The sequence below is a fragment of the Nicotiana attenuata genome, chromosome 2, assembly GCF_001879085.1.
Source record: "Nicotiana attenuata strain UT chromosome 2, NIATTr2, whole genome shotgun sequence".
Taxonomy (NCBI): Eukaryota; Viridiplantae; Streptophyta; class Magnoliopsida; order Solanales; family Solanaceae; genus Nicotiana; species Nicotiana attenuata.
The window spans coordinates 5803295-5827978 of NC_031990.1; the positions used below are offsets into that span (position 1 = coordinate 5803295).

The 24684-nt window shown below is 37.8% G+C and overlaps 4 protein-coding genes across 4 annotated transcripts; 2 read left to right on the top strand and 2 right to left on the bottom strand.

Annotated features, from left to right (window-relative positions):
- LOC109216042 (sugar transport protein 10-like) lies at window positions 8898–9752 on the bottom strand. The gene is made up of 4 exons (XM_019380175.1): window positions 9678–9752; window positions 9425–9577; window positions 9305–9317; window positions 8898–9217 (listed from the first exon to the last, which is right to left on the bottom strand). Exons 1-4 carry the CDS (start codon window positions 9750–9752, stop codon window positions 8898–8900), a joined length of 561 nt encoding a protein of 186 aa, XP_019235720.1.
- On the top strand, window positions 12879–17630 carry LOC109243564 (endonuclease MutS2). Its single transcript, XM_019410507.1, has 5 exons — window positions 12879–13551; window positions 14090–15023; window positions 15179–15703; window positions 16135–16584; window positions 17251–17630. Exons 1-5 carry the CDS (start codon window positions 13055–13057, stop codon window positions 17569–17571), a joined length of 2727 nt encoding a protein of 908 aa, XP_019266052.1. The 5' UTR covers window positions 12879–13054; the 3' UTR covers window positions 17572–17630.
- Window positions 19194–21353, top strand: LOC109243571 (stem-specific protein TSJT1). The gene is made up of 4 exons (XM_019410512.1): window positions 19194–19733; window positions 19889–20129; window positions 20785–20905; window positions 20986–21353. The coding sequence occupies exons 1-4, from the start codon at window positions 19528–19530 to the stop codon at window positions 21183–21185; spliced, it is 768 nt and encodes a 255-aa protein (XP_019266057.1). The 5' UTR covers window positions 19194–19527; the 3' UTR covers window positions 21186–21353.
- On the bottom strand, window positions 21927–22883 carry LOC109216052 (anther-specific protein TA-29). The gene has a single exon (XM_019380183.1). It carries the CDS (start codon window positions 22881–22883, stop codon window positions 21927–21929), a length of 957 nt encoding a protein of 318 aa, XP_019235728.1.

Here is a 24684-nt window from a genome sequence, read left to right on the forward strand (position 1 = left end):
AAGTGCCTGTGCTGAAATCATGCCTAAACATGCGAGACTAGAGTCATCCGTCGGTCGAAGAAGCTGTAACTCGGATAAGTGAACGCAACAACTCCAGCTCGAACATATCCGGCAATGAGCGGAGCGATGAAGGAGGCATTATAGGTGTATCCAGCTGACTGCAAAAGTAATGATCCAAAGAATAGTATTAAGTCTAAGCCCAATACTTGCTGGAAAATTTGAGCCACTATGTTAAGAAGTAAAAGGGGCGAGTGTGACAGTTTCTTCCTTTTCCTCTTGCCTTCATTTTCCATCATGTTTGCCAACATCTGCACCTCTGCTTCTGCTTCAAATTTCCTCAACATCTTAAGGGACGCTTTTACCTCCTCCATACCCCCTTTCTTAATGAGAAACCTCGGGGTTTCACTAAAAAAAGAAACAGAATACAAGAAGTGGCAAAGCCAGAAACCCACTACTAGCAAAGTACCCTGTCCAACCTTAACGGAAGTTGTGAGATTCTGCCATGTCTACTGCTTTCGTGCTAGTATTCCCCATAGAACCATGGAGTTATAAGTAAAGGAAATCAACTTTTGTGCCTTTCCAACATTGGTCTCACCCAGTATAATGGGAATCACCTGCAAGATTGTATCTTGTTTAAGTGTTTCATGCAATATGAAGCACAAAAGATTTAAAATTATGTATTCTGATATTTCCTATTTCACAACATAGCAAATGCTAATAATGGTTAGTTGGATAATACTAATCTTGAACACTGATATTTCCAGTAACTAATTTGGCACACGCCAAAGGAGAAAAGATTAAGCCTACATTAACTCATCCTCCACGATCAGGGCATGGATATATTTAAAGTAAATAAATCTTATTACGAATATTATAATAAGAGAACTTATGTGCATACTAGAGAGATTAATGTTACTTGATGAGTTTTTTTCACAATAATAAAGTAAATATGATATTTTAGTCCTTAAAGAAGTTAACAAGTGAGTCATGTGCATGTTATGTGCATCTTTTTTCATGTGAAAGCACTGCTACGGTGATGTATTATTTTTGCGTAAATTATTTTTTTAAAAGTAATATATGCATAATGCTAGTATAAAACTTAGTTTAGTAGATTCCAATTAAATAGGAAAGAAAATCAAAGTCACATTATAGCTATTTCTATCATTTTTCAGTAAGGCTTTGGCTTGCACTGGAAAAGAGAGAAAGCCTCATTGAAGAATATCTCATGTCTTTCAACTATGCCTACATTAGCAAGGTAATCAACTAAAAAGTTTCTTCCCCGTAGCAATGTGTTACTTGAAACCTCCCCAAAGCCATCAATTGGTTAATCTGCAGAATTAATCTCCTGATCCGCCACATAGGTAGAGTGTTGTTGCCGTCCTAGAAAAGAACATATACCCAAAATCTCAGGAATACATAAGAACCATCAATGTAAATTATAGTTTTACAATAAAAAATATAACTTACAGCTACACGGCTTCAACATTGCCATCTTTTGGAAGAAACCTCTTCCAAAACCAATGTTGTTTGAAGAGATCTTCCTCAACTCCTTCTTCATCTTTCTTTTTTCTCTCGGGTAAAAATTAATAAATTGAGATGCACATTCCCAATGTCAGATCAGCAAATAGCATGTATATCCAAGCCTTGAAAGCACAAAGGAGCATCGATACAGATGGATTCATTATTAGGGACGAGAGCAAAAATGTGCTCGTCTCCCAGCATGCGCCTAACGCTTTAATCTCTTCGGTGTACTATTCTTCAATCCACTTAGAAAGCCCCGAGAGCATTGAATAGCAGCCTATGAGGGGGATGGCAAATGCCATGCCAACATAGGCACTCTTTTGGCTTAGTTGAAAGATATGGTCTCCTACCAAAAGGAAGAGACCCAACAAGGACACATGGAAAAATCCAAGAAAAGTGATATCAAGTTACATATGATATATTTTAGTTAATAAAAATTAATCTAAATAAAGAAAACCTAAATAAGAATTAAATGAAGAAGTACCTGTGCTAAAGTTATGCCTAAACATGCCGAGACTAGAGTCCTCAGTCGGCCGAAGAAGCTGTAACTCGGATAAGTGAGCCCAACAACTCCAGCTCGAACAACTCCGGCAATGAGCGGAGCGACGAAGGAGACACTATAGATGTATCCAGCTGATTGCAGAAGTAATGGTCCAAAGAATAGCATTTAGTCTAAGCGCAACGCTTGCTGGAAAATTTGAGTTACTATGTTAAGAAGTAAAAGGGGCGAGTGTGACAGTTTCTTCTTTTTCCTCTTGCCTTCATTTTCCATCACGCCTGCCAATATCTGCAGCTCAGCTTCTGCTCCATATTTCTTCAACATCTTAAGGGACGCTTTTGCCTCATCCATACGTCCTTTCTTAATTAGAAACCTCGGGGTCCCACTAAAAAAAGAAACACAATGCAAGAAGTGGCAAATCTAGAAACCCACTACTGGAAAAGGACTATATCCAACCATAACGGAAGTTAGGAGATTCTGCGATGTCTACTGCTTTCGTGCTAGTACTTCCCCATAGCGCCATGGAGTTATAAGCAAAGAAAATCCGCTTTGGTGCCTCTCCAACATTGATCTCACTCAGTATAATGTGAATCACCTGCAAGATTGTAACTTGTTTAAGTGTTTCATGCAATATGAAGCACAAAACAATTAAAACGATATATTTTGATATTTCGTGTTTCACATCATTGCAAATGCTAATAATGGTTAGGTTGATAATACTAACCTTGAATACTCATATTTCCAGCAACTAATTTGACACAAGCCAAAGGAGAAAAAGATTAAACCTACATTAACTCATCCTCTAGGATCAGGGCATGGATATATTTAAAGTAAAAATCTTATTACGAATATTATAATTAGAGAATTTATTTGCGTATTAGAGAGATTAATGTTACTTGATGAGTTTTTTTCTCAACAATAAAGTAAATATAAGATTTTAGTCCTTAAAGAAGTTAACAAGTGAGTCATGTGCATCTTTTTCCATGTGAAAGCACTGCTAGGGTGATGTATTATTTTTGCGTAGATTATTTTATTAACAATAACATGTGCATAATGTTAGAATAAAATTTAGTTTAGTAGATTCCAATTAAATAGGAAAGAAGATCAAAAATCACTTGATAGCTATTTCTATCATTTTTCAGTAAGGCTTTGGCTTGCACTGACAAAGAGAGAAAGCCTCTATGAAGAATATCTCATGTCTTTCAACTACGCCTACATTAGCAAGGTAATCAACTAAAAATTTGCTTCCCCGTAGCAATGTGTTATTTGAAACCTCCCTAAAGCCATCAGTTTGTCAATGTGCAAAATTAAGCTCCTGATCTGCCACATAGGTAGAGTGTTGCTGCCATCCAAAAAAAGAATGTATACCCAAAATCTCAGTAATACGTAAGAACAATCAAGGTAAATTATAGTTTTACAGTAAAAAAAAATAATTTACAGCTACACGGCTTCAACATTGCCATCTTTTGGAAGAAACCTCTTCCAAAACCCTTGTTGTTTGAAGAGATCTTCCTCAACTCCTTCGCCATCTTTCTTTTTTCTCTCGGGCAAAAATTTATAAATTGAGAAGCACATTCCCAATGTCAGAGCAACAAATAGCATGTATATCCAAGTCTTGAGAGCACAAAGGAGCATCGAAACGGATGGATTCATGATTAGGGACATGAGCAAAGATATGCTCGTCTACCAGCATGCGCCTAACGCTCTAATCTCTTCGGCGTACGATTCTTCAGTCCACTTTGAAGGCCCTGAGAACATTGAATAGCAGCCTATGATGGGGGATGAAAAATGTCATGCCAACATAGGCACTCTTTTGGCTCATATGAAAGATATGGTCTCCTACCAAAAGGTAGAGACCCAACAAGGAAACCTGAAAAAATCTGAGAAAAGTGATATCAAGTTACATATGCTATGTTTCAGTTAATAAAAGTTGACCTATATACAGAAAACCTAAATAAGATAGAAATGAAGAAGTACGTGTACTAAAATCATGCCTAAACATGTCGAGACTAGAGTCCTCCGTCGGTCGAAGAAGTTGTAACTCGGATAAATGAGCCCCAACAACTCCATCTCGGACAACTCCGGCAATGAGCGGAGCGACGAAGGAGGCATTATAGGTGTATCCAGCTGACTGTAGAAGTAATGGTCTAAAGAATAGTATTGAGTCTAAGCCCAACAATTGCTAGAAAATTTCAGCCACTATGTTAAGAAGTAAAAGGGGCGAGTGTGACAGTTTCTTCCTTTTCCTCTTGCCTTTATTTTCCATCATGTCTGCCAACATCTGCAACTTTGCTTCTGCTCCACATTTCCTCAACATCTTAAGGGACGCTTTTGCCTCCTCCATACGCCCTTTCTTAATGAAAAACCTCGGGGTCTCACTAAAAAGGAAACACAATACAAGAAGTGGCAAAGGACCATCTCCAACCATAACGGAAGTTGTGAGATTCTACCATGTATACTACTTTCGTGCTAGTACTTCCCCATAGCACCATGGAGTTATAAGCGAAGGAAATCCACTTTAGTGCCTTTCCAACATTGATCTCACTCAGTATAATGGGAATCACCTGCAAGATTGTAACTTATTTAAGTGTTTCATGCAATATGAAGCACAAAATATTTAAAACTATATATTCTGATATTTCCTATTTCATAACATTGCAAATGCTAATAATGGTTAGATTGATAATACTAACCTTGAATACTCATATTTCCAGCAATTAATTTGACACAAGCCAAAGGAGAAAATATTAAACCTATATTAACTCATTCTCCACGATCAGGGCATGGATATATTTAAAGTGAATAAATCTTATTGCGAATATTATAATAAGAGAATTTATGTGCATACTAGAGAGATTAATGTTACTTGATGAGTTTTTTTCACAACAATAAAGTAAATATGAGATTTTAGTCCTTAAAGAAGTTGACAAGTGAGTCATGTGCATGTTATGTGAGTCTTTTTCCATGTGAAAGCACTGCTAGGGTGATGTATTATTTTTGCATAAATTATTTTATTAACAATAATAATTGCATAATGTTTGTCACGACCTAATTCCATTATAGGCCGTGATGGCGCCCAACATCGTTGTTAGGGAAGCCAACATTGATCAACTAGTGATTTCCTATTTTACTTAAATTAGTAAGTGGTGATTTTTTCCTGTTTGTTAAGAAAAATCTAGAAGGTTGCAATTTTTAACATAAATAAGTGAAAGCAATGAATACAAATCGAAGTCATGTAAACAAAACCAAAGTCATAGGTCTACTAATGTGTGTGCCAAGACCTGGTGTCACAAGTATGTGGACAATCTAGTAGAATATACAAAACAAATGCTATCCTACTGTCTGAAAGGAAATAAACAGAAAATAAAGCATAAGAGAGACTCCAGCTGCTGCAGAATGGCTCAAAAGGGCAGCTCACCAGGAAGTCTCGAGCTGGGGAATCAATCTACGTGCCGGACTGGTGGCCAGATGCACCTGCCTCAAATCCTGTACAATCAAGTACATAACTGTAGCGTGAGTACATAAAAATATGTACCCAGTAAGTATCTAGTCTAACCTCGAAGAAGTAGTGACGAGGGGTCGACTTCGACACTTACTAGGGCCCACAATATAGTAATGTGTGATTCTAAATAAGCATGATACACAGAACTAACAATAAACTCAGAACAAGAAATAACTGTACAATTCTTCCATCATATCAAAGAAACCAAAACACTTCCTTCATTCTAAACAAATGATCTCTAAAACAGTAAATTTATACCAACTATAAAAAGGGCTTCCAGTTTTATTATCACACACAAATTCCACCGAGGACGTTCGGCCCGATCCAACATAAAAATATAAAATGTGCACTGCCGAGGGTCGAACTGCGCGAACCATAGATGCATCTATTAACCTGCCGAGGCGAATGGCCGCTCCCATGAGAGTAGTGGAAATAGTCATCCCGCTCGCGGAATATACTTGCTACGCGGTTAAATATAAATATAACATAATTTTTCTCAATTCTTTTCAAAATAACGATACTCGCAAAGCATGGTGTAAGCCTAGAACTACCCGGATATAACAAGAATAGTAGCTACGCAGGGACTCTCGTCACTTCGTGCGTATGTAGTCCCCACAAACAATCATATATTAATCAAGTTCACCTATGAGGAAATTTCCCTCTTACAAGGTTAGAAAAGAGACTTACCTCGTCTCAAAGCCTACTTCCAAATTCAAGAATGCGGTCAAAACCTCAAATCGGAGCCGAACAATCCAAAACTATTCAAATAGTGTAAAAACCAATCATTATAGGTTCAAAAGTTCATATTCTAACTATTAAAGTGATTACCAACCCCAAAGGTAAGATTCCTAAAATTCACCCCTAGGCCCACGTGCCCAGATTCCGAAAATTTTCGAAGGAGGTTGTTACCCATGACCAAGGAACATAAATATATGATTATCTCTAAGTTTCATGGTCAATTTCGTGGTAAAAATCTCATTCTTGTCAAACTCTAGGTTTTTCATCTAACCCATGATTTCTACCAATGTTCATGTTGAAATCTACCCAAAATCTATGTATTGAACTCACAATAGATAGAAATTACTTACCTCCAAAAGCTAGGTGGAAATCCCTCTCAAACTTCCCTAACGATTTTCGCACCTGCGGTGCAAACGCCGCACCTGCGGATTCGCTTCTGCGGACCAAGTGTTCCCTTTTGCGAATTGGCTGGGCCGGCTGGGGCCGCACCTGCGAGCGGGTTCTCGCTTTTGCGGAAAAGGAACCGCATCTGCAAAATCTGAGCTCCTCTCCTTGGGCCACATCTGCGAGGCGTTGCCTGCACCTGCGAGCTCGCACCTGCGGCTGACCAGCCGCATGTGCGGTTATGACAGCAGTTGGAACTTCAGCTCTTGCTCCAAACTTTCAACTTGGTCCGGGCCTCATCCGATTGACGCTCGGGGCCCCCGAGGCCCCCCGCCCCAACGTACCTACAAGTTCGGAATCATAAAACGGACTTGCTCAAACTCTCGGAACGCCCGAAACCACACTAAAACTAAGAATCACACCCTAAAACCAATTGAATCAAACTTAAGAACTTCAAGTTTTTCAATTTACTTCCAATGTGCCGAAACGTACTTATACTACTCGGAATAGCACCAAATTTTGCGTGCAAGTCTTAAATGACATTATGAAACTATTGCCGGTCTCGGAACTCAATTCGGACCTTGATATCACGAAAACCCGCTCCAAACCAAATTTAAAGAACTTCAAAGTTCTTCAAGAACCAACTTTCACTATTAGGCGTCGAAACGCTCCCGGGTCATCCAAAACCCAATCCGAACATGCACCCCAGTCCGAAATCATCATACGAACCTATTGGAACCGTCAAATCCCGATTAAGGTCGTTTACTCAAAATATTGACCGAAGTCAAACTTGGCCTTTTAAGCCAACCTTAAGGAACCAAGTGTTTCGATTTCAACCCAAACTCTCCCAAATCCTGAACCAACCATCCCCGCAAGTCATAAATCACTAAAATCAAGTCTGGGAAGTCTTATTCAGGGTAACGGGGTTCTAGAAAGTAAAACGACCGGTCGGGTCGTTACAATGTTAATATAAATTTTAGTTTAGTAGATTCCAATTAAATAGGAAAGAAAATCAAAGTCACTTGATAGCTATTTCTATCATTTTTTAGTAAGGCTTTGGCTTGCACGGGCAAAGAGAGAAAGCCTCAGTGAAGAATATCTCACTAAGAAACCTTTAGTAAGGCTTTAGAGAATGCTTTTGCCTCCTCCATACGCCCTTTCTTAATGAGAAACCTCGGGGTCTCACTAAGAAAGAAAGACAGTACAAGAAGTGGCAACGCCAGAAACTCACTTTTGGCAAAGGACCATCTCCAAGCATAACGGAGGTTGTGAGATTCTGCCATGTTTACTTCTTTCATGCTAGTACTTCCCCATAGCACCATGGAGTTATAAGCAAGGGAAATCCACTTTGGTGCCTTTCCAACATTGATCTCACTCAGTATAATAGGAATCACCCGCAAGATTGTAACTTGTTTAAGTGTTTCATGCAATATGAAGCACAAAAGATTTAAAACTATATATTCTAATATTTCCTATTTCACAACATTGCAAATGCTAATAATGGTTAGTTGGACAATACTAACCTTGAATACTCATATTTCCAGCAACTAATTTGGCACAAGCCAAAGGAGAAAAGATTAAACCTACATTAACTCATCCTCCACGATCAGGGCATGGAAATATTTAAAGTAAATAAATCTTATTACGAATATTATAATAAGAGAATTTATGTGCATACTAAAGAGATTAATGTTACTTGATGAGTTTTTTTCACAATAATAAAGTAAATATGAGATTTTAGTCCTTAAAGAAGTTGACAAGTGAGTCATGTGCATGTTATGTGCATCTTTTTTTTCCATGTGAAAGCACTGCTAGGGTGATGTATTATTTTTGCGTAAATTATTTTATTAACAATAATATGTGCATCATGTTAGTATAAAATTTATTTTAGTAGATTCGAATTAAATAGGAAAGAAAATCAAAGTCACTTGATAGCTATTTCTATCATTTTTCAGTAAGGCTTTGGGTTGCACTGACAAAGAGAGAAAGCCTCAGTGAAGAATATATCATGTCTTTAAACTACGCCTAAATTAGCAAGGTAATCAACTAAAAATTTGCTTCCCCGTAGCAATGTGTTACTTAAAACCTCCCTAAAGCCATCAGTTGGTTAATCTACAGAATTAAGCTCCTGATCTGCCACATAGGTAGAGTGCTTCTACCATCCTAGAAAAGAACGTATACCCAAAATCTCAGGAATACATAAGAACAATCCATGTAAATTATAGTTTTATAGTAAAGAACAATAACTTACAGCTACACGGCATCAACATTGCCATCTTTTTGAAGAAACCTCTTCCAAAACCAATGTGGTTTGAGGAGATCTCCTTCGCCATCCTTCTTTTTTCTCTCGGGCAAAAATTTATAAATTGAGAAGCGCATTCCCAATGTTAGAGCAGCAAATAGCACGTATAGCCAAGCCTTAAGAGCACAAAGGAGCATCGAAACGGATAGATTCATGATTAGGGACATGAGCAAAGATATGCTCGTCTCCCAGCATGCGCCTAACGCTCTAATCTCTTCGGCGCACGATTCTTCAGTCCACTTAGAAGGCCCCGAGAACATTGAATAGCAGCCTATGAGGGGGATGGCAAATGCCATGCCAACATAGGCACACTTTTAGCTCAGTTGAAAGATATGGTCTCCTACCAAAAGGAAGAGACCCAACAAGGAAACCTGAAAAAATCCGAGAAAAGTGATATTAAGTTACATATGCTATATTTCAGTTAATAAAAATTGATCTATATAAAGAAAACCTAAATAAGAAAGAAATGAAGAAGTACTTGTGCTAAAATCACGCCTGAAGATGCCGAGACTAGAGTCCTCCATCGGCTGAATAAGCTGTAACTCGGATAAGTGAGTCCAACAACTCCAACTCGAACAACTCCGACAATGAGCGGAGCGACGAAGGAGGCATTATAGGTGTATCTAGTTAACTGTAGAAGTAATGGTCCAAAGAATCGTATTGAGTCTAAGCCAAACACTTGCTGGAAAATTTGAGCCACTATGTTAAGAAATAAAAGGGGCGAGTGTGACAGTTTCTTTGTTATCCTCTTGCCTTTGTTTTCCATCATGCCTGCTAACATTTGCAGCTTTGCTTCTGCTCCACATTTCCTCACATCTTAAGGGACGCTTTTGCCTCCTCCATACGCCCTTTCTTAATGAGAAACCTCGGTGTCTCACTAAGAAAGAAAGACAGTACAAGAAGTGGCAACGCCAGAAACTCACTTTTGGCAAAGGACCATCTCCAAGCATAACGGAGGTTGTGAGATTCTGCCATGTTTACTTCTTTCGTGCTAGTACTTCCCCATAGCACCATGGAGTTATAAGCAAGGGAAATCCACTTTGGTGCCTTTCCAACATTGATCTCACTCAGTATAATGGGAATCACCTACAAGATTGTAACTTGTTTAAGTGTGACATGCAAAAGATTTAAAACTATATATTCTGATATTTCCTATTTCACAACATAGCAAATGCTAATAATGGTTAGTTGGATAATACTAACCATGAACACTCATATTTCCAGCAACTAATTTGGCACAAGCCAAAGGAGAAAAAATTAAACCTACATTAACTCATCCTCCACGACCAGGGCATGTATATATTTCAAAGTGAATAATCTTATTACGAATATTATAATAAGACAGTTTAGGTGCATACTAGAGAGTTTAATGTTACTTGGTGAGTTTTTTCACAACAATAAAGTAAATATGAGATTTTAGTCCTTAAAGAAGTTAACAAGTGAGTCAGTGCATGTTATGTGCATCTTTTTCCGTGTGAAAGCACTGCTAGGGTGATGTATTATTTTTGGGTAAATTATTTTAGTAATGATAATATGTGCATAATGCTAGTATAAAATTTAATTTGGTAGATTCCCATTAAATAGGAAAGAAAATCAAAGTCACTTGACAGAGATAACTAATTATTTACTTGTCCAACATAAAGACGTTCCTCGTATATTATTATTTTTATTTTGGTATTCCCTATCATGCACGATCAAGAGACTGCCTAATGTTTACCATGATCGTTGGAAAGCACTAACGATAGAGGTAATGTCACGACCCAAAATCCAACTAGTCGTGATGTCACCTAACCCAATCTGCTAGGTATGCCAATTAACAACTATCAAATTCCAACGAAATTTAATAAGACAAATAAGTAAAAGAAAATATCTGAATCTTATACATATCCTAAGGACTGGTAGTACAAATCATTAGCTTCTAAGATTTAGAGTTTATAACGCTGGTGTGAAATAAGAATACATCATCTGTTTGAAATAAACATGAACAGATTAATAATTCTAAAGCTACCAAGAATAAGAGGCAGCTGTGGCTGGAACGCAGGTACAACTTCCGATCCAGCTCCCGTCGTACGCAGCAACATCAACATCCAACATCTGCACGCAAGGTTCAGAAGTGTAGTATGAGTACAACCGACCTCGTGTACTCAATAAGTAACAAACCTAACCTTAGGTTGAAAGTAGTGACGAACTGGGACAAGGGTCAGAGTCCAACACCAATAGCCAACAACAGTTCATACAGCAAAATAAAAGTAATAAAAGAAGTAACTCAGAGATAAAATGCTCAGCTCATTCACAGTTCCAGAAAATAGGTCTGCTTTTCAAGTATATCAGTGAAAACTCAAATCCTTTACCGAAATCACCAAAAATATGATTAAGTTTGAAAATTGTAATTTTTCCCAAAGCTTTCAACAGGTAAATATTTCATTTCAAATGGCATGAGGAAAAATACATCTCTATGCCTATATGTCAATATGTGTGAGAAGTCATGAATGTCGTAATACCGTACAATATGAGAAAAATACATCTCTATGCCTGTATGTCAAGTGTGCATGTCCAATGCAATGTATCTCATAGATGAACTCATGTACTCACACTCTCAGAGTACTCAATCTCACTGTCTCACACTTTCCACTCATCATGCTCAATCACTCGATACGCTCAGTCACTCAGTACTATATATAGCCAATCCAGCCCAGGAAAGATCCATCCCAAATATATATAGCAACTGACAGTTAGTCACTCAGTACTGTATAAGGCCAATCCATCCCGGGGAAGATCCATACCCAAATATAAATGATTCGGCCAAGATTCATGCCCAGAAAAGATCCATCCCTCAATATAGATCAACTGCGTTCACTGATGGTGTGTAGAGACTCTGGAGGGGCTCCTTCAGCCCAAACGCCATAATAAGCCAGATCCAAGCATAAATCAATATAACATGCTGCGGTGTGCAGCCCGTTCCCACAATGTCACTCACAATCAGGCCTTCGGCCTCACTCAGTCATCAATCTCTCCAGTCTCTCGGGATCACAATGTCATGAAACTAGCCAAAAAATGATGATATGATGTGTCAATAAATAGCAACGGAGACTGTGATATGATATGAAATGAATGAACATGACTGAGTATGAAATTGCAATGTAAGCAAATAACTCAACAACATAAATGACCTCAGTGGGTCCCAACAGAATAAACATGTAGCCTAGATATTGTTTCTAACATGGATCACAGCTCATGAGCTCTAGTACGTTGAGATTTCATGGTTACAGATAAGATCAGGCAACTACACAGTAACACAGAAATAACGGAGTCACAATTCACACGGTGCACGTCCACACGCCCGTCACCTCAACACCAAACAACTAACACGTATATTCAGGTTTCATACCCTCAACACCACTGATACCTCGATATCCAAAGTTTTGCCTTCCGATACCTCGATACCCGAAGATAAAAATATCAAATAAGGTTTTTCTTTGAAAATCTATCCCCACACATTTTTGCAATTTTAGCGACCACATGAGTTTTGTTAGCAGTGTAGCAACTCAATCAGTAGAAGATGTAAGCAAAATTTTGATCATAATACATTTACAAACCGAAAGACAGACCTTTCAGTGCTTTATTCCAGAACCAATAGAACAACAAAATTTTTATTTGCATATTCTCAATAAAGACTGACAAAGAGGAAGCAATAGCAGGCTGGCTAACTAAAAGCAAAGCTGTCAAAGACTTGTGATCTAGCAAACGATTGGTGATTCCTTACACTTATTGTGTTTATTTCTTGTTTCATTTCTTTCTTAAACTTAGTATGAACACATACATATAATTTAATGTAAACAACTAAATTGAATTAAGTGTTTTGCCATTGCACCCAAAAAAAAAAAAGAAAGTGTTTTGCCATTCATGCGCCAACTTGTACACCAGATATTAAAAAGAAAAGCGAAAAAAGAAATAAGAAGCCTACGGGAAAAAAAAAATTGACAACTCACAGTACCGCTGTGTATCTAAACACAGAAGATCTAAACCCACCCTTCCCTCCATTTTAGAGTACCTGGATAACACAACACACATAACTCAGCAAAAACAATAATTCAAAACTCAATCTTCAATGAACCTCTTCAACTGCAAATTCAACAACACTCTCTTCACCAATCATCTTCCTCCACGTCACACCTCGCTCTACAATCCTCGTGCAACTCGGTTCTCCGTCCGCTTCTCATCCGAGTCAACTCACAGAGACAAACTCGCCGAGTCACTCCAATCCGAGACCCTGAAGCTTCTAGAATGGCCCGCCGTCTGTCGCCAGCTCTCCGCCTTCACTTCCACATCCATGGGCTTCGCTGCCGCACAATCTGCTCTGATTCCGGTGGGTAAAACTCCTGAAGAGAGCGGGAAACTCCTCTCTCAGACCTCCGCCGCCGTGGCAGTTCCCCGGCCGTTGGATTTCTCCGGAATTGAGGATGTTTCCCCTATTGTTAATGCTTCCATTGCCGGCGGAGTACTCTCAATTCGTGAGCTTTGCTCTGTGAAACGGACCTTGGGAGCGGCGAGGTTTTTGCTCCAACAGTTGGAGGAAATTGCTTCGCTGAGTGATTTTTCTGGCAGGTGTATTGCTGTATTTGATACTCCACTTAACTATTGACATCCGGATATTTTTTTTTTTTGATTTTTTTGGCTCATGTTTCTCACATCATTGCATGATATCATTTCGCTCTTTATTAAAAGTCTCGTCTGAAAACTGAAAACTGAAAATTGAGAATCTTTTTGAAAGGAGTGTTTCACTCCTCCTTAATGAAAATTCGAACTAGTCGGACCATTGAATTTCGAATATTAAAGTAAACAAAAAGTTCTTTCCATTTGTATTGGTGGTTCATTTTTTTTTCCTTTTTTTTAAATGATGTTTGAAACCCAAGAGTTTCTTGATTATGAATATGAGTTCTTATAAAGTTAAATCCAAAGATGAATTCACCTAGAGTGTGCTTGCCCTTTGTTTTCTATGCCTTCTGAGAATGCCTTCCTACTCCTAATTGCAGTTAACTCAAAATGGCGAAGCATGTCTCATGTGGTAGTGATGGATTCTCATGAAGTGCCATTTAAATAGTATTGAGCAGTTTCATTAGAATGTCTAATTATGTTCAAACAGGTACTCTCCTCTGAAGGAAATTCTTCACAATTGTGATTTTCTTGTGGAATTGGAGCAAAAAATAGAATTCTGTATTGATTGCAGCTTTTCAGCAATCCTTGACAGAGCTAGTGAAGATTTGGAAATTATAAGGTCTGAGAGAAAACGGAACATGGAAAATCTAGAATCATTGTTGAAGCAATTATCAACTCAAGTTTTTCAGGGTGGGGGATTTGACAGACCTTTAGTAACCAAGCGCCGTTCAAGACTGTGTGTTGCTGTCAGAGCTTCCCATAGATCTTTGCTTCCTAATGCCGTAATTCTAGATACGAGCAGTAGTGGATCTACATACTTTATGGAACCTAAAGAGGCAGTTGAGTTGAACAACATGGAAGTTAAGCTTTCTAGTTCTGAGAGGATTGAGGAGCAAACAATTTTGAGTTTGCTTACATCGGAAATAGCTGAATCTAATATGAAAATAAAACACTTATTAGATAGAATATTGGAAATTGATCTTGCATTTGCAAGAGCTGCTCATGCTCAATGGATAGGTGGTGCCTGTCCAGCTTTAAGTTCAAGAAATTGTAACAATTCCCAATCTGAACTTTTATCTATAGATGTAGAAGGGATACGGCATCCATTGCTTCTTGAGTCCTCTTTGAGAAACTTGTCCACTGATGTATCCCCAAGGTCGCCTGTTTTGGATCAGGGAAATGGTGTCATGAATTTTGAAACGAAATCTCGTGCACATTTCCCTGTGCCCATCGATATTAAAGTTGGTCATGGAACAAAGGTTGTTGTCATCTCGGGCCCTAATACCGGAGGGAAAACGGCTTCAATGAAGACTCTAGGACTGGCTTCTATGATGTTGAAAGCCGGTATGTATTTGCCTGCCCAAAATCAACCACGGCTTCCATGGTTTGATCTCATTCTGGCAGACATAGGAGACCAGCAGGTACTTGGTTTTGCTATACTCCCATCTTCCCTCTATCACCCATCTCTGCTGCATATCTTTTTCAATTTAACCCAGTTGAAATTTCCTTTCCTTCTTCATTGTCTTGTTTTTTTCTTTCGCGCCAAAATTGAACTTTTTTATTTTGCCTGCTGAAGTCTCTGGAACAAAGTCTGTCAACCTTTAGTGGGCACATTTCACGGCTTCGTGAGATTCTGGAAGTCGCTTCTAGAGAATCTTTAGTTCTTATTGATGAAATCGGAAGCGGGACCGATCCTTCAGAAGGTGTAGCACTTTCAGAAAGCATTCTGCAATATCTCAAGGACAGGGTTAATTTAGCTGTTATAACTACCCACTATGCAGATTTAACTCGCTTAAAAGAAAAGGACAATAGATTTGAAACTGCAGCAACAGAGTTTTCCTTGGAGACTCTACAGCCTACCTATCGGATTCTTTGGGGAAGCAAGGGAGAATCGAATGCCTTAAATATTGCAAAATCAATGGGCTTTGATGAAAGAATAATTGACCGAGCAGTATTATGGGTGAACAAATTGACACCGGACAAGCAGCAGGAGCAGAAGGGATTACTTTATCGTTCACTAATTGAAGAAAGGGACAGACTAGAATCTCAAGCAATGGAAGCTGCTTCTCTTCATTCTGATATTATGAAACTTTATAATGAGGTATATTCTGAAGCTTTTCCTGAATTCATACTCCCATTCATATAAGTGGGGTACAAACTCAACGAACTCATAGCAGATGCCAAGTGATTACTAAATCCTGGAGCTGGTCAATTTGATGTTTGAACTTTGTTTTGTTTTTCGAATAAAAACCACCATGATCAGAATTTGTATAAGATCAAAACTTGTGGCTGCTATGATTCCCCCCAAAAAATAATAATCACATCTAGGTGGCTTCTTGATCTTCCATCTAGGCTGTGTCAAAGGCCCTACAAAAGTCAAGGTTGAGTTGATTGCATATCATCTTTGTAGGGATAGGCACGAGACATTAGATTTATTTTGGGAGGATGCTGCTGGACAACCTTAGAGATATTGTTGTTAACCATTTTTTTGAATTTCCTGTAATCTTCAGTATTTTCTTTTTTCCTTTTTAGATCAACAAGGAAGCACAAGATCTAGAGGGACGTGAAGCAGCCATCAAAGCAAAGGAAACGCATGAAATCCAACAGGAAGTGAGGACTGTGAAAAATGAGATCCACACTATAGTAGAGAAGTTTGAGAGCCAACTCAGAAATGCAAGTGCTGACGAGATTAATCCACTTGTGAAAAAAGCTGAATCTGCTATTGCATCGATAGTTGAAGCTCATCAGCCTAGTAAAGATTTTCTTTTCAGAGAAATAGGCCAGAGTCGGTACACACCTCAGGTTGGAGAACAAGTATATGTGAAGGCCTTTGGAAATAAGTTAGCCACTGTAGTTGAGGAACCTGGGGATGATGACAGTATCCTTGTTCAATATGGGAAAATCAGAGTCCGCGTGGACAAACGTAGTATAAGACCCATTCCCCCTGATGCTTCTTCCAGTGCAACTGTCCTGAAAACCCAGGTTTGCCAACTCCGAGTTCTTTCTTCTCTCTCTTTCTATTTTAAATATAAATACATATACTACATAATACACCATAAACATGCATGGAAACATAAGCACCACTATGAGACTCTGGTGATTGAAAGTTTTTAAAAGAGACGAGGTAGACCTAAAATCTTAGGGAAGAAAGTTGTCTCTATAGACCTACAATCTCTTGGATTCCACGTAGACTTAGCGAAAAGTAAGGTACAATGGAAGATCTAGATTCATATAGGTGATAGCAATTAGTTTTGATTGAGATTTAGTCATGGCGGTGTGCTACTTTAGCTCCAATTTCTGCTAGGAGTCATTTAGCCTCATAGAGATTAGTATGCCAGCAGAAAATATAGAGAACGGCAGTGCTAGAAAACCTAAAATCTTAAATATTCGACTGAGACCGTAGAAACGGGGTAACATAAATTGATTATCGATTATATGCATATGAGGCTAGTTTTTAAGTGTATATAACAGTTAGGCAATTCATTATTGAGCTTGGAACTTATAGGCCTAGCTTCGATGCCTGCCTTAGTGTATAAAATGAATGGAGTTACATGTTTCAGTAAAGACGAGTATCTTGAGAATTTCCATTGTGAGTTAGGTTCCGTTTCACATATATCGAATGAAAGTTAATCATGATCGATGATGTAGGTACAGCGGATCAAGAGTCTTAGGGACCTTGGAAGTCTTGCTGAAGCAGGCAAAAATCAACAAGATTCTTATGGCCCTGTGCTGCAGACATCTAAAAACACCATAGACTTGCGTGGGCTGAGAGTGGAGGATGCTTCGCACCAGCTCAACATGGCTATTGACTCAAGAGCGCCTAATTCTGTTCTTTTTGTTATTCATGGGATGGGAACTGGGGCTGTAAAAGAATCTGCACATAAATTACTAAGAGATCATCCTCGTGTTGTTAAGTTTGAACAGGAAAGTCCTATGAATTATGGTTGTACAGTTGCTTATATCAAATGAAACACTTCTCAAAACCCAGGTAAAGGTAATATACACACTGAATAGTGTTTTTCTGACAATTCTCTTTGATAAAAATCATAACTATATAACTAGTGTATAATTGTGTATATGGATATACAAACACCTCTTATACACTATTATATATGTTTATACAAGTTATACAGTATTGTATAACTGTGTATAAATGTGTATATTTGTGTATAATATTGTATAATTATATATTTTTTCAGTTTATAAGGATGTATATACATTGTTAGTGTGTAAGAGGCCTCTACAGAAGTTTGACACTTCCTTCTCTTCTTCTTTTTCGTGTAATGTGTTGTATGAGCGTTGGAGGGATTCTACAATTCATTTACCAAGTTTTTATTTTTCTTTTATCCTGTTGGATTGCTTCAGCAATTGCACATAAAAGTGTTTGAATTTCTTACCTTCAGATAATATGTATTATTCAGGATTTTTGAGTTGCGTTGTGGCTGATTTGCATTTTTTTTATCAAATGCTTAATAATCAAAGGAAATCAACAGAATAAAAACAACTGGTTGTATACAGAGGGAGCAAAATAAGCTGTCTTTCGGGAATTAGCCTATTATTTTTTGGGCTATAGATTTGCAAAATGATATCTAGGCTATTATGTTGCAAGTCAGTTGTGTGAGTTGTATTTATGTGAAATTATCCCATAAATCAATTGCTGTATTTCCAAACAATGGGTTTATTAGTTTTTGGACTGCTTACAAGTTAGTTGAGCAGCTTTCAATTGTAAAATTGGATAAAGAAGAAAAACAAATGGTTTTCCATTGAAAATGAAGAAGGAATCTTTGATACAAATTGCATTAGAAGACTAAGCCAAGCTCGTTCTATCAAACAAAAAACCATTCTTTTCTCATTTCTGCTAATGGTTCTGTCCCACAGATTTCGCTGTTTTCAAATAATGTCTCAATCAGGAATTACATTATCCTAATATCTCTTCCCTATTAGTCAAGTTACATCAAAATAATGCATATATGAAAGATACCTTGACGTCCACCTCCACTGAACAAAAAGCTTAATTAGTTTCATCATTGAAAGAACTGAAAGCTTGAAATAGCATTATTACGATCTATTATTTAGAAGAGTCCAATATTGCCTATTTCCCTGCTTCTCGAAGTGCGTAAAGTCACATACTGCTAGCTTCAGCCTTGACAAAATTTTCTTGGCTTGTTTCTACTGTCCGATTCATAGTCTAAAATTAGATCCGGATTCAGGGTTTAAATCCCACCGATTCAATTTTTAAGTTTTTTAGTGTTGAATTTATTATATTCTTAAGGTTATGGGTTTATATCCACTATTTATGTAATTTTAATAAAATTTTACTCGTATCGAAAATTATGGGTTCAATTAAATCCGTGGTAACACACTACGTACGATGTAGAAATGACACCAGATAGCCACTCTAAAGGGTTATTTATTTAAGAATTTTCAATTTTTCAAGATAAAACGACCTTGAGTTATCTTGAAATTAAGTTTTTTAATTTAAAATTTTAAGACAAAATAAATATTGACTGATTTCTTAAAAAGCATCTCTCCCAATAGCTATGTGTACACTTGACCCACATACGGCCCTGTCTGAAACTACTAGTATATCATATTTTCTGCAAAACCATGTTCCAAGACATCTATCCCATCAATGAAAGAAATAAAGAAATTTAGTTTACCAATTCCCAAAGTAATTATTTGCCCATAAAATATTAAAGTAATACCATCTTGAACAAAGGAGAGTGTGACAGATGCACTATCACCATTGTTGATGCCACGTCAGTCCTTTGTTTTCAGTTACAACAGTCATTTGGATAAGCATGTCAGCTACAAGTCTTCTATATTATGTACCTAGAATGTGCTTTCCTGGGATATTTATGGTTCTTGAAAAAAAAATTTAGCTTGGGATTCTTGAAAAGTTTTTAGCTTTTACTTTGTCCAAACATGTTGGCTGTATTTGAGCAATCCATTGGGAAGCCACCTCCAGAATTGAGCCTTGCTCAAGCAGCTATACTGAAAAAGGAGGCTAAAACAAGGGAAGAGATTGCAGAAAGTTTCAAAACATGGAAGCAAGACTCAAGTTTTTACCACCTTTTCAATGGGAATTTCATGGCTTTTTCTCATGGAAATGAAAACCCTTTACAACCAAGGTATTGATGTTTAGTACTAGTAATAATAATAACATGTTTTGTTTTTTGTTTTTGGGCAAATTGATTAGTGTACTAAAAGGGTGAACTTTTCTTGAAAACTAGTACTCCATTGTATTTCAAGATTGTCTGAGCTTGTTTTGATTTGTTTATATTAGGTCTATTGTTGTGATGGATGATGTCTTCTGCATCTTCTCTGGGGTTTTAGATAACACTTTTGATTTGAGAAAACATTATGGTCTTTCAAGACAAGCTACAGAGGCTATGATAATGGTTGAAGCTTACAAAGTTTTAAGGGATCGGGCGCCATACCCTCCTGATCAAGTCATCAAAGAACTTGAAGGCAAATTTGCTTTTATTCTGTTTGATTCAAAAGCTTCTACTCTTTTTCTTGCCAGGGTGAGTTACAGTGTCTTTTGTCACATATTTGATCTCTTTCTTAGCTTATTGAACATTCATATTAACCATTTCCATGATCGAAAACTTGGTGTGTTTCTTTAAACTTAAGTTTAAGCAAACTAGACACCATGATCAACATAGTATTTTTAGAAGAGTTTAAGTTCCGTGCCCTGACGACATGTAAAATGTTTACACAATCATGTCATTTATAAGGTAATTACATGTTAATCTCTATGTCGGTTTAATCGCTCTGATTATTCTATCACCCTCTCTAATTATCACCTTATCTTGTTGTTATTACTATTTCTTGTGTCTGCCTCTTTTTCACTTTTTTCTTGAGCCGGGGTCTATCAGAAATAGCCTCTCTACCTTCACAAGATAAGGGTAAGATCTGCGTACACTCTACCTCTCCCAGACCCCCACTTGTGAGATTATACTGAGTTTATTGTTGTTGTTGTTGTACATGTTAATCTCTATGATAAGCATTAGTTGGTAACCAAGTGAAAGTGGTAACAAACCTTCTATAACAGGTTAAACTACACTAAAAAAACTTTATACTATCAATCTATATAACTTAAATCCTTTTTAGGATAAACTTAATGTTGCTCTAAAGAATCTAGGATCGTGATACTTAATGTTGCTCTAAACAATCTAGGATCGTGATGGATGTGTGCCGTTACACTGGGGAACCGCTGCAGATGGGTCATTAGTATGTTCGGATGATTCAGAGTTCATTCAAGCTTCTTGTGGGAAATTCTATACCCCATTTCCTCCAGGTTTCTTAATCAAATCCTCAAGTTTGATTCAATATTTTTAGATATAAAGCAGAATTTAATGTATAACCCTGATGGTACAGGGTGTATCTTCATAAGTGACACTGGGCTAATAAGCTTTGATCATCCATTGCACAAAGTAAAAGCAATTGCTCGCGAAGATGATGAAGGAAACATCAATGCTGTGATTTTCCAGGTGGATTTGTACACCAAACTCCATAGCATTCCACGCCGGGGAAGTGCTGCCAATTGGGCAGGTACCACTGCGGTCGAAGGAGACTGAAGGCTTAAAACTTTGTTTTGGGGTAAATTGACAATCTTCCCAAGTTGAGTGTAATAATGTTAAATCACAAATGTTATGCCTACTTTATCGCAATCTCGTTGAAGTAATCTGAAATCATATGTTGCTGCAACCAAATCAATCCATTCATCTTTTCAATAGCTTTCAGCACTATGTTCATTCATTTCATTTTTTCCTCAATTTGCTTCCTTAATTTGATAAATCAAATTCTGGATTCCTGTAGATTAGTTTCCTCTCAGAAGATTAAAGAAATAAATTCGCGATCTTTAAATTATTTCATCCTTTAAGTAAGAGGTTCATTGCTTTCCTTTCTAAATATAGAAGCTATAGATATGTGAAACTAAACAGCAAATTTTAGAAGTGAGAATTTTTTTGAAGAGAAGTTGGATTCACAAAGTAAGTCCACATGACCAGTCGATTAGCGACCTCCCAAGTTCCTGCTTCTTCCTTCCATTTTCTAACTACAGAGAAATTGCTCAATGCTGAATGATATTAGGTAAAGTAACAACAAATATATTCAGCATTATATTCCAAATACTAGTAGCAAGTCTATTTTTATAGTGGATGAGGAGGTTTAGCAAATTGTCCAACTTCTTATATTCCAATCCACTGTAAACTAGTTTTATTTAAGTTCCTTGGAAGTGAGTAAATTCTTAGACAGTGTATAGAGTTTTTCTGGCTGAAGCTACATATATAGTTCCTTTTTCTTGGTTTTTGGGGAGTCTAGTTTATGATGTCGTCGTCTTTATGCTGCTTTGACTGATGATGAGCTTCCTCCTCTTCACTTCTTTCTACTCTATGATCATGTCGGTTCTCGTGTTTGTGTTGCTTTGGAGAAACAAAGTGTAGTAGAAGTTCATCACAATCTTCACTCTCACACATATCTGGCCTACATCTGTAAGGTCCATCGTATCGTGATAATCCTGAGATATGGAATTCAGTTATTCCTCCACTAGGATTGTTGGCAGGACATGCATAACCACAGCCCGAGGGACAGCCAAAGCCGGGGTTAAATCCGGGGATACCAAAACCAGGGGCATCAGAATCACCCCCTCCTCCGCTGCCGCCACCACCACCCCAAGCACCAAAACCAATTCCAAAACTGCTAGCTTCACCCACACTGAGACCTATACCTCGACGTCCTCCATATCTTAGATGTTTTTGTTTATTGTCATGTTTGTCTTGCATGGGGAAAACAAAGTGTAGGAGAAGCTCATTACAATCTTTACTGTCACACATATTTGGCCCTGGTCTGCATCGGTATGGTCTAGCCGATTGTGATATTCCTGTGATTTTGGATTCAGTCATTCCTCCAGTAGAAATATCGGCTGGACACACATAGCCACAACCAGGGGAATAGACTGGAACACCAAAACCAGGATTAGGTAGGAAACCAAAGCCAGGGACAGTGCAACCACGGATACTGCAGCCAGGGTTATAGCCATAGTTAGGAGCGTCAGAACCACCACCACCACCACCACCGGCCCAACCACCACCAATGCCAAATCCACCGCCTCCTCCAAAGCCATTGGCGTCGATATTACTCAGAATGTGAGCTTTGAGGTTGTCATGATCAGCTTCCTTAGCCTTAGTTGCATCAGAGGTAACAGGCTGGCCAGAGCATATTGTTAAGCTTAGCAAAATCATAAAAGAAATGAAAAACCATTTTGGAGCTACCATTTTAGCTAATTTCTTTAAGTAAAGACTTTGATTTGAGTGATGATGTTATACTGTTACACCACAAGGGTATTTATAAGGCAGAAGTACTTGCACAACAACCTGCAAAACTAACTCTTGTTAGAGCATTTCCTGGAAAATTGGGAGTAGTAGGCAAATCTGAGGCTAACATTAAGGTTTCATGTATTTTTGTTGCAAACATGGACTTAGTGTGAGAGAAAAAGTACCAAGATTTTGTCTCACCTTGATTTCAGTTATGGAAATAAGGAAATTACATTATGAAGCTGCCTCAGAGAAGTAGCTAAGATGAGGATGTTGAGGTGGATGTGCGGACATACCCGGTTGGATAAGATTAGGAATGAAATTATTCGGGAAAAGGTTGGAGTGGCCCCTGTAGAGGATAAGATGCGAGAGGCGAGATTGAGATGGTTCGGGCATGTGAAGAGGAGAAGTATAGAAGCCCCAATTAGAAGGTGCGAGCGATTAGCCTCGGCGGGTAGGAGAGGGGTAGAGGTAGGCCTAAGAAGTCTGAGGTTATTAGGCGGGGCATGGCGCAGCTGGAGCTAACTGAGGACATGGCCCTAGACAGGAGGGTGTGGAGGTCAAAGATTAGGGTAGAAGGTTCGTAGGTAGTCGAGCGTTTCTCTTTGTCTTGCTCAGTTCGCTAGCGTTAGTATTAGTATGATATCTTTTATCCATATATGGCTATTACTACCTAGAGTTTGACTGCATTCTTGGATTTGATCGTATTTCGTCTTGTTGTAATTCTTACTTGTTGCAATTACCTTTATCGAAAACAACCTCTCTACCTTCCAGGGTAGGGGTAAGACTGCGTACATCGTACCTCCCCAAACCCCACTTGTGGGAAACTATTGGGTTTGTTGTTGTTGTAAATCTGTTTTATGCTTGATTCAAATACTGATTTAACTTACATGGCTAAATGTGCAAACTTCGAGCCTATCTTGATTTATTTCCCGTAGCATGTAGTATATATTACATAAAAAAAAAACATGTTTGAATCAGCTTTCATATAAGTGCTAGGTCCATTGTCGCTTCTTGTCTGCCACTATATCCAACCTGTAATGCAAATTATCCAGTTATACTAAGCTAGATATCCAATTAAAATAAAAATAGCTCTTGATTAGTAAACCGGGTAGTGACAAGGTCGCATATCCATCAAACTTCTGGTGCTCCGCTAGGACTTGTGGCCAAGTTCTGATCGACATGGGGTTAAAATTTAAATTGTGGTACAGAAATAGCCTATTTGTGCAAATCTCCCCATCCAAAATGACACAGATTATTACATGGAAAACAAAAAGTCCTTTTATAGAAGTCATAACGTATCACAAAATAATTATTCAAAATAGAGGTATTTTTTTATTTTTTATTTTTTTAATAGAGGTATATCTTATTATATACATCATATATGTTTAAAAGTTGGTATACAAATTTGATTCTTCTTTTGATTAATCCAGGGTTAACATTAAAGGCAAATGATTGAACCTAAAGTTGTTAGCTACCTTGTATTGCCAGTACGATAAAACAATAAACTGCTTAAAGTCTACTGAGGTCTTTTCCTGTATGAAATGTTGATATCTCACGGTAATAAAATTATGAAGAATTGCCTTTCAACCAAAGAAACAAACATTCATATGCAGAAGATGCAGAAGATACAAACTCTGAAAAGAAACTCAACATGATACATATGGGAAGATATCAGCTGATAAAAAGAAGGAATGTTATTACAACGACGCACCTGATATCTAACTCAATCAAAAGTAACTATATTTATGCGCTAATATCC

Excerpts from the sequence above, each read along its gene's own strand:
- LOC109243571 (XM_019410512.1), top strand. The coding sequence starts at position 19,528 with ATGTTGGCTGTATTTGAGCAATCCATTGGGAAGCCACCTCCAGAATTG. Across the intron at positions 19,734-19,888 it reads GAAAACCCTTTACAACCAAG|GTCTATTGTTGTGATGGATG; the intron begins GTATTGATGTTT and ends TGTTTATATTAG. Across the intron at positions 20,130-20,784 it reads CTACTCTTTTTCTTGCCAGG|GATCGTGATGGATGTGTGCC; the intron begins GTGAGTTACAGT and ends TAAACAATCTAG.
- LOC109216042 (XM_019380175.1), bottom strand. The coding sequence starts at position 9,752 with ATGTGGAGCAGAAGCAAAGCTGCAAATGTTAGCAGGCATGATGGAAAA. Across the intron at positions 9,578-9,677 it reads AAGAGGATAACAAAGAAACT|TTAACTAGATACACCTATAA; the intron begins GTCACACTCGCC and ends TTACTTCTACAG.
- LOC109243564 (XM_019410507.1), top strand. The coding sequence starts at position 13,055 with ATGAACCTCTTCAACTGCAAATTCAACAACACTCTCTTCACCAATCAT. Across the intron at positions 13,552-14,089 it reads CTGAGTGATTTTTCTGGCAG|GTACTCTCCTCTGAAGGAAA; the intron begins GTGTATTGCTGT and ends ATGTTCAAACAG. Across the intron at positions 16,585-17,250 it reads CAACTGTCCTGAAAACCCAG|GTACAGCGGATCAAGAGTCT; the intron begins GTTTGCCAACTC and ends TCGATGATGTAG.
- LOC109216052 (XM_019380183.1), bottom strand. The coding sequence starts at position 22,883 with ATGGTAGCTCCAAAATGGTTTTTCATTTCTTTTATGATTTTGCTAAGC.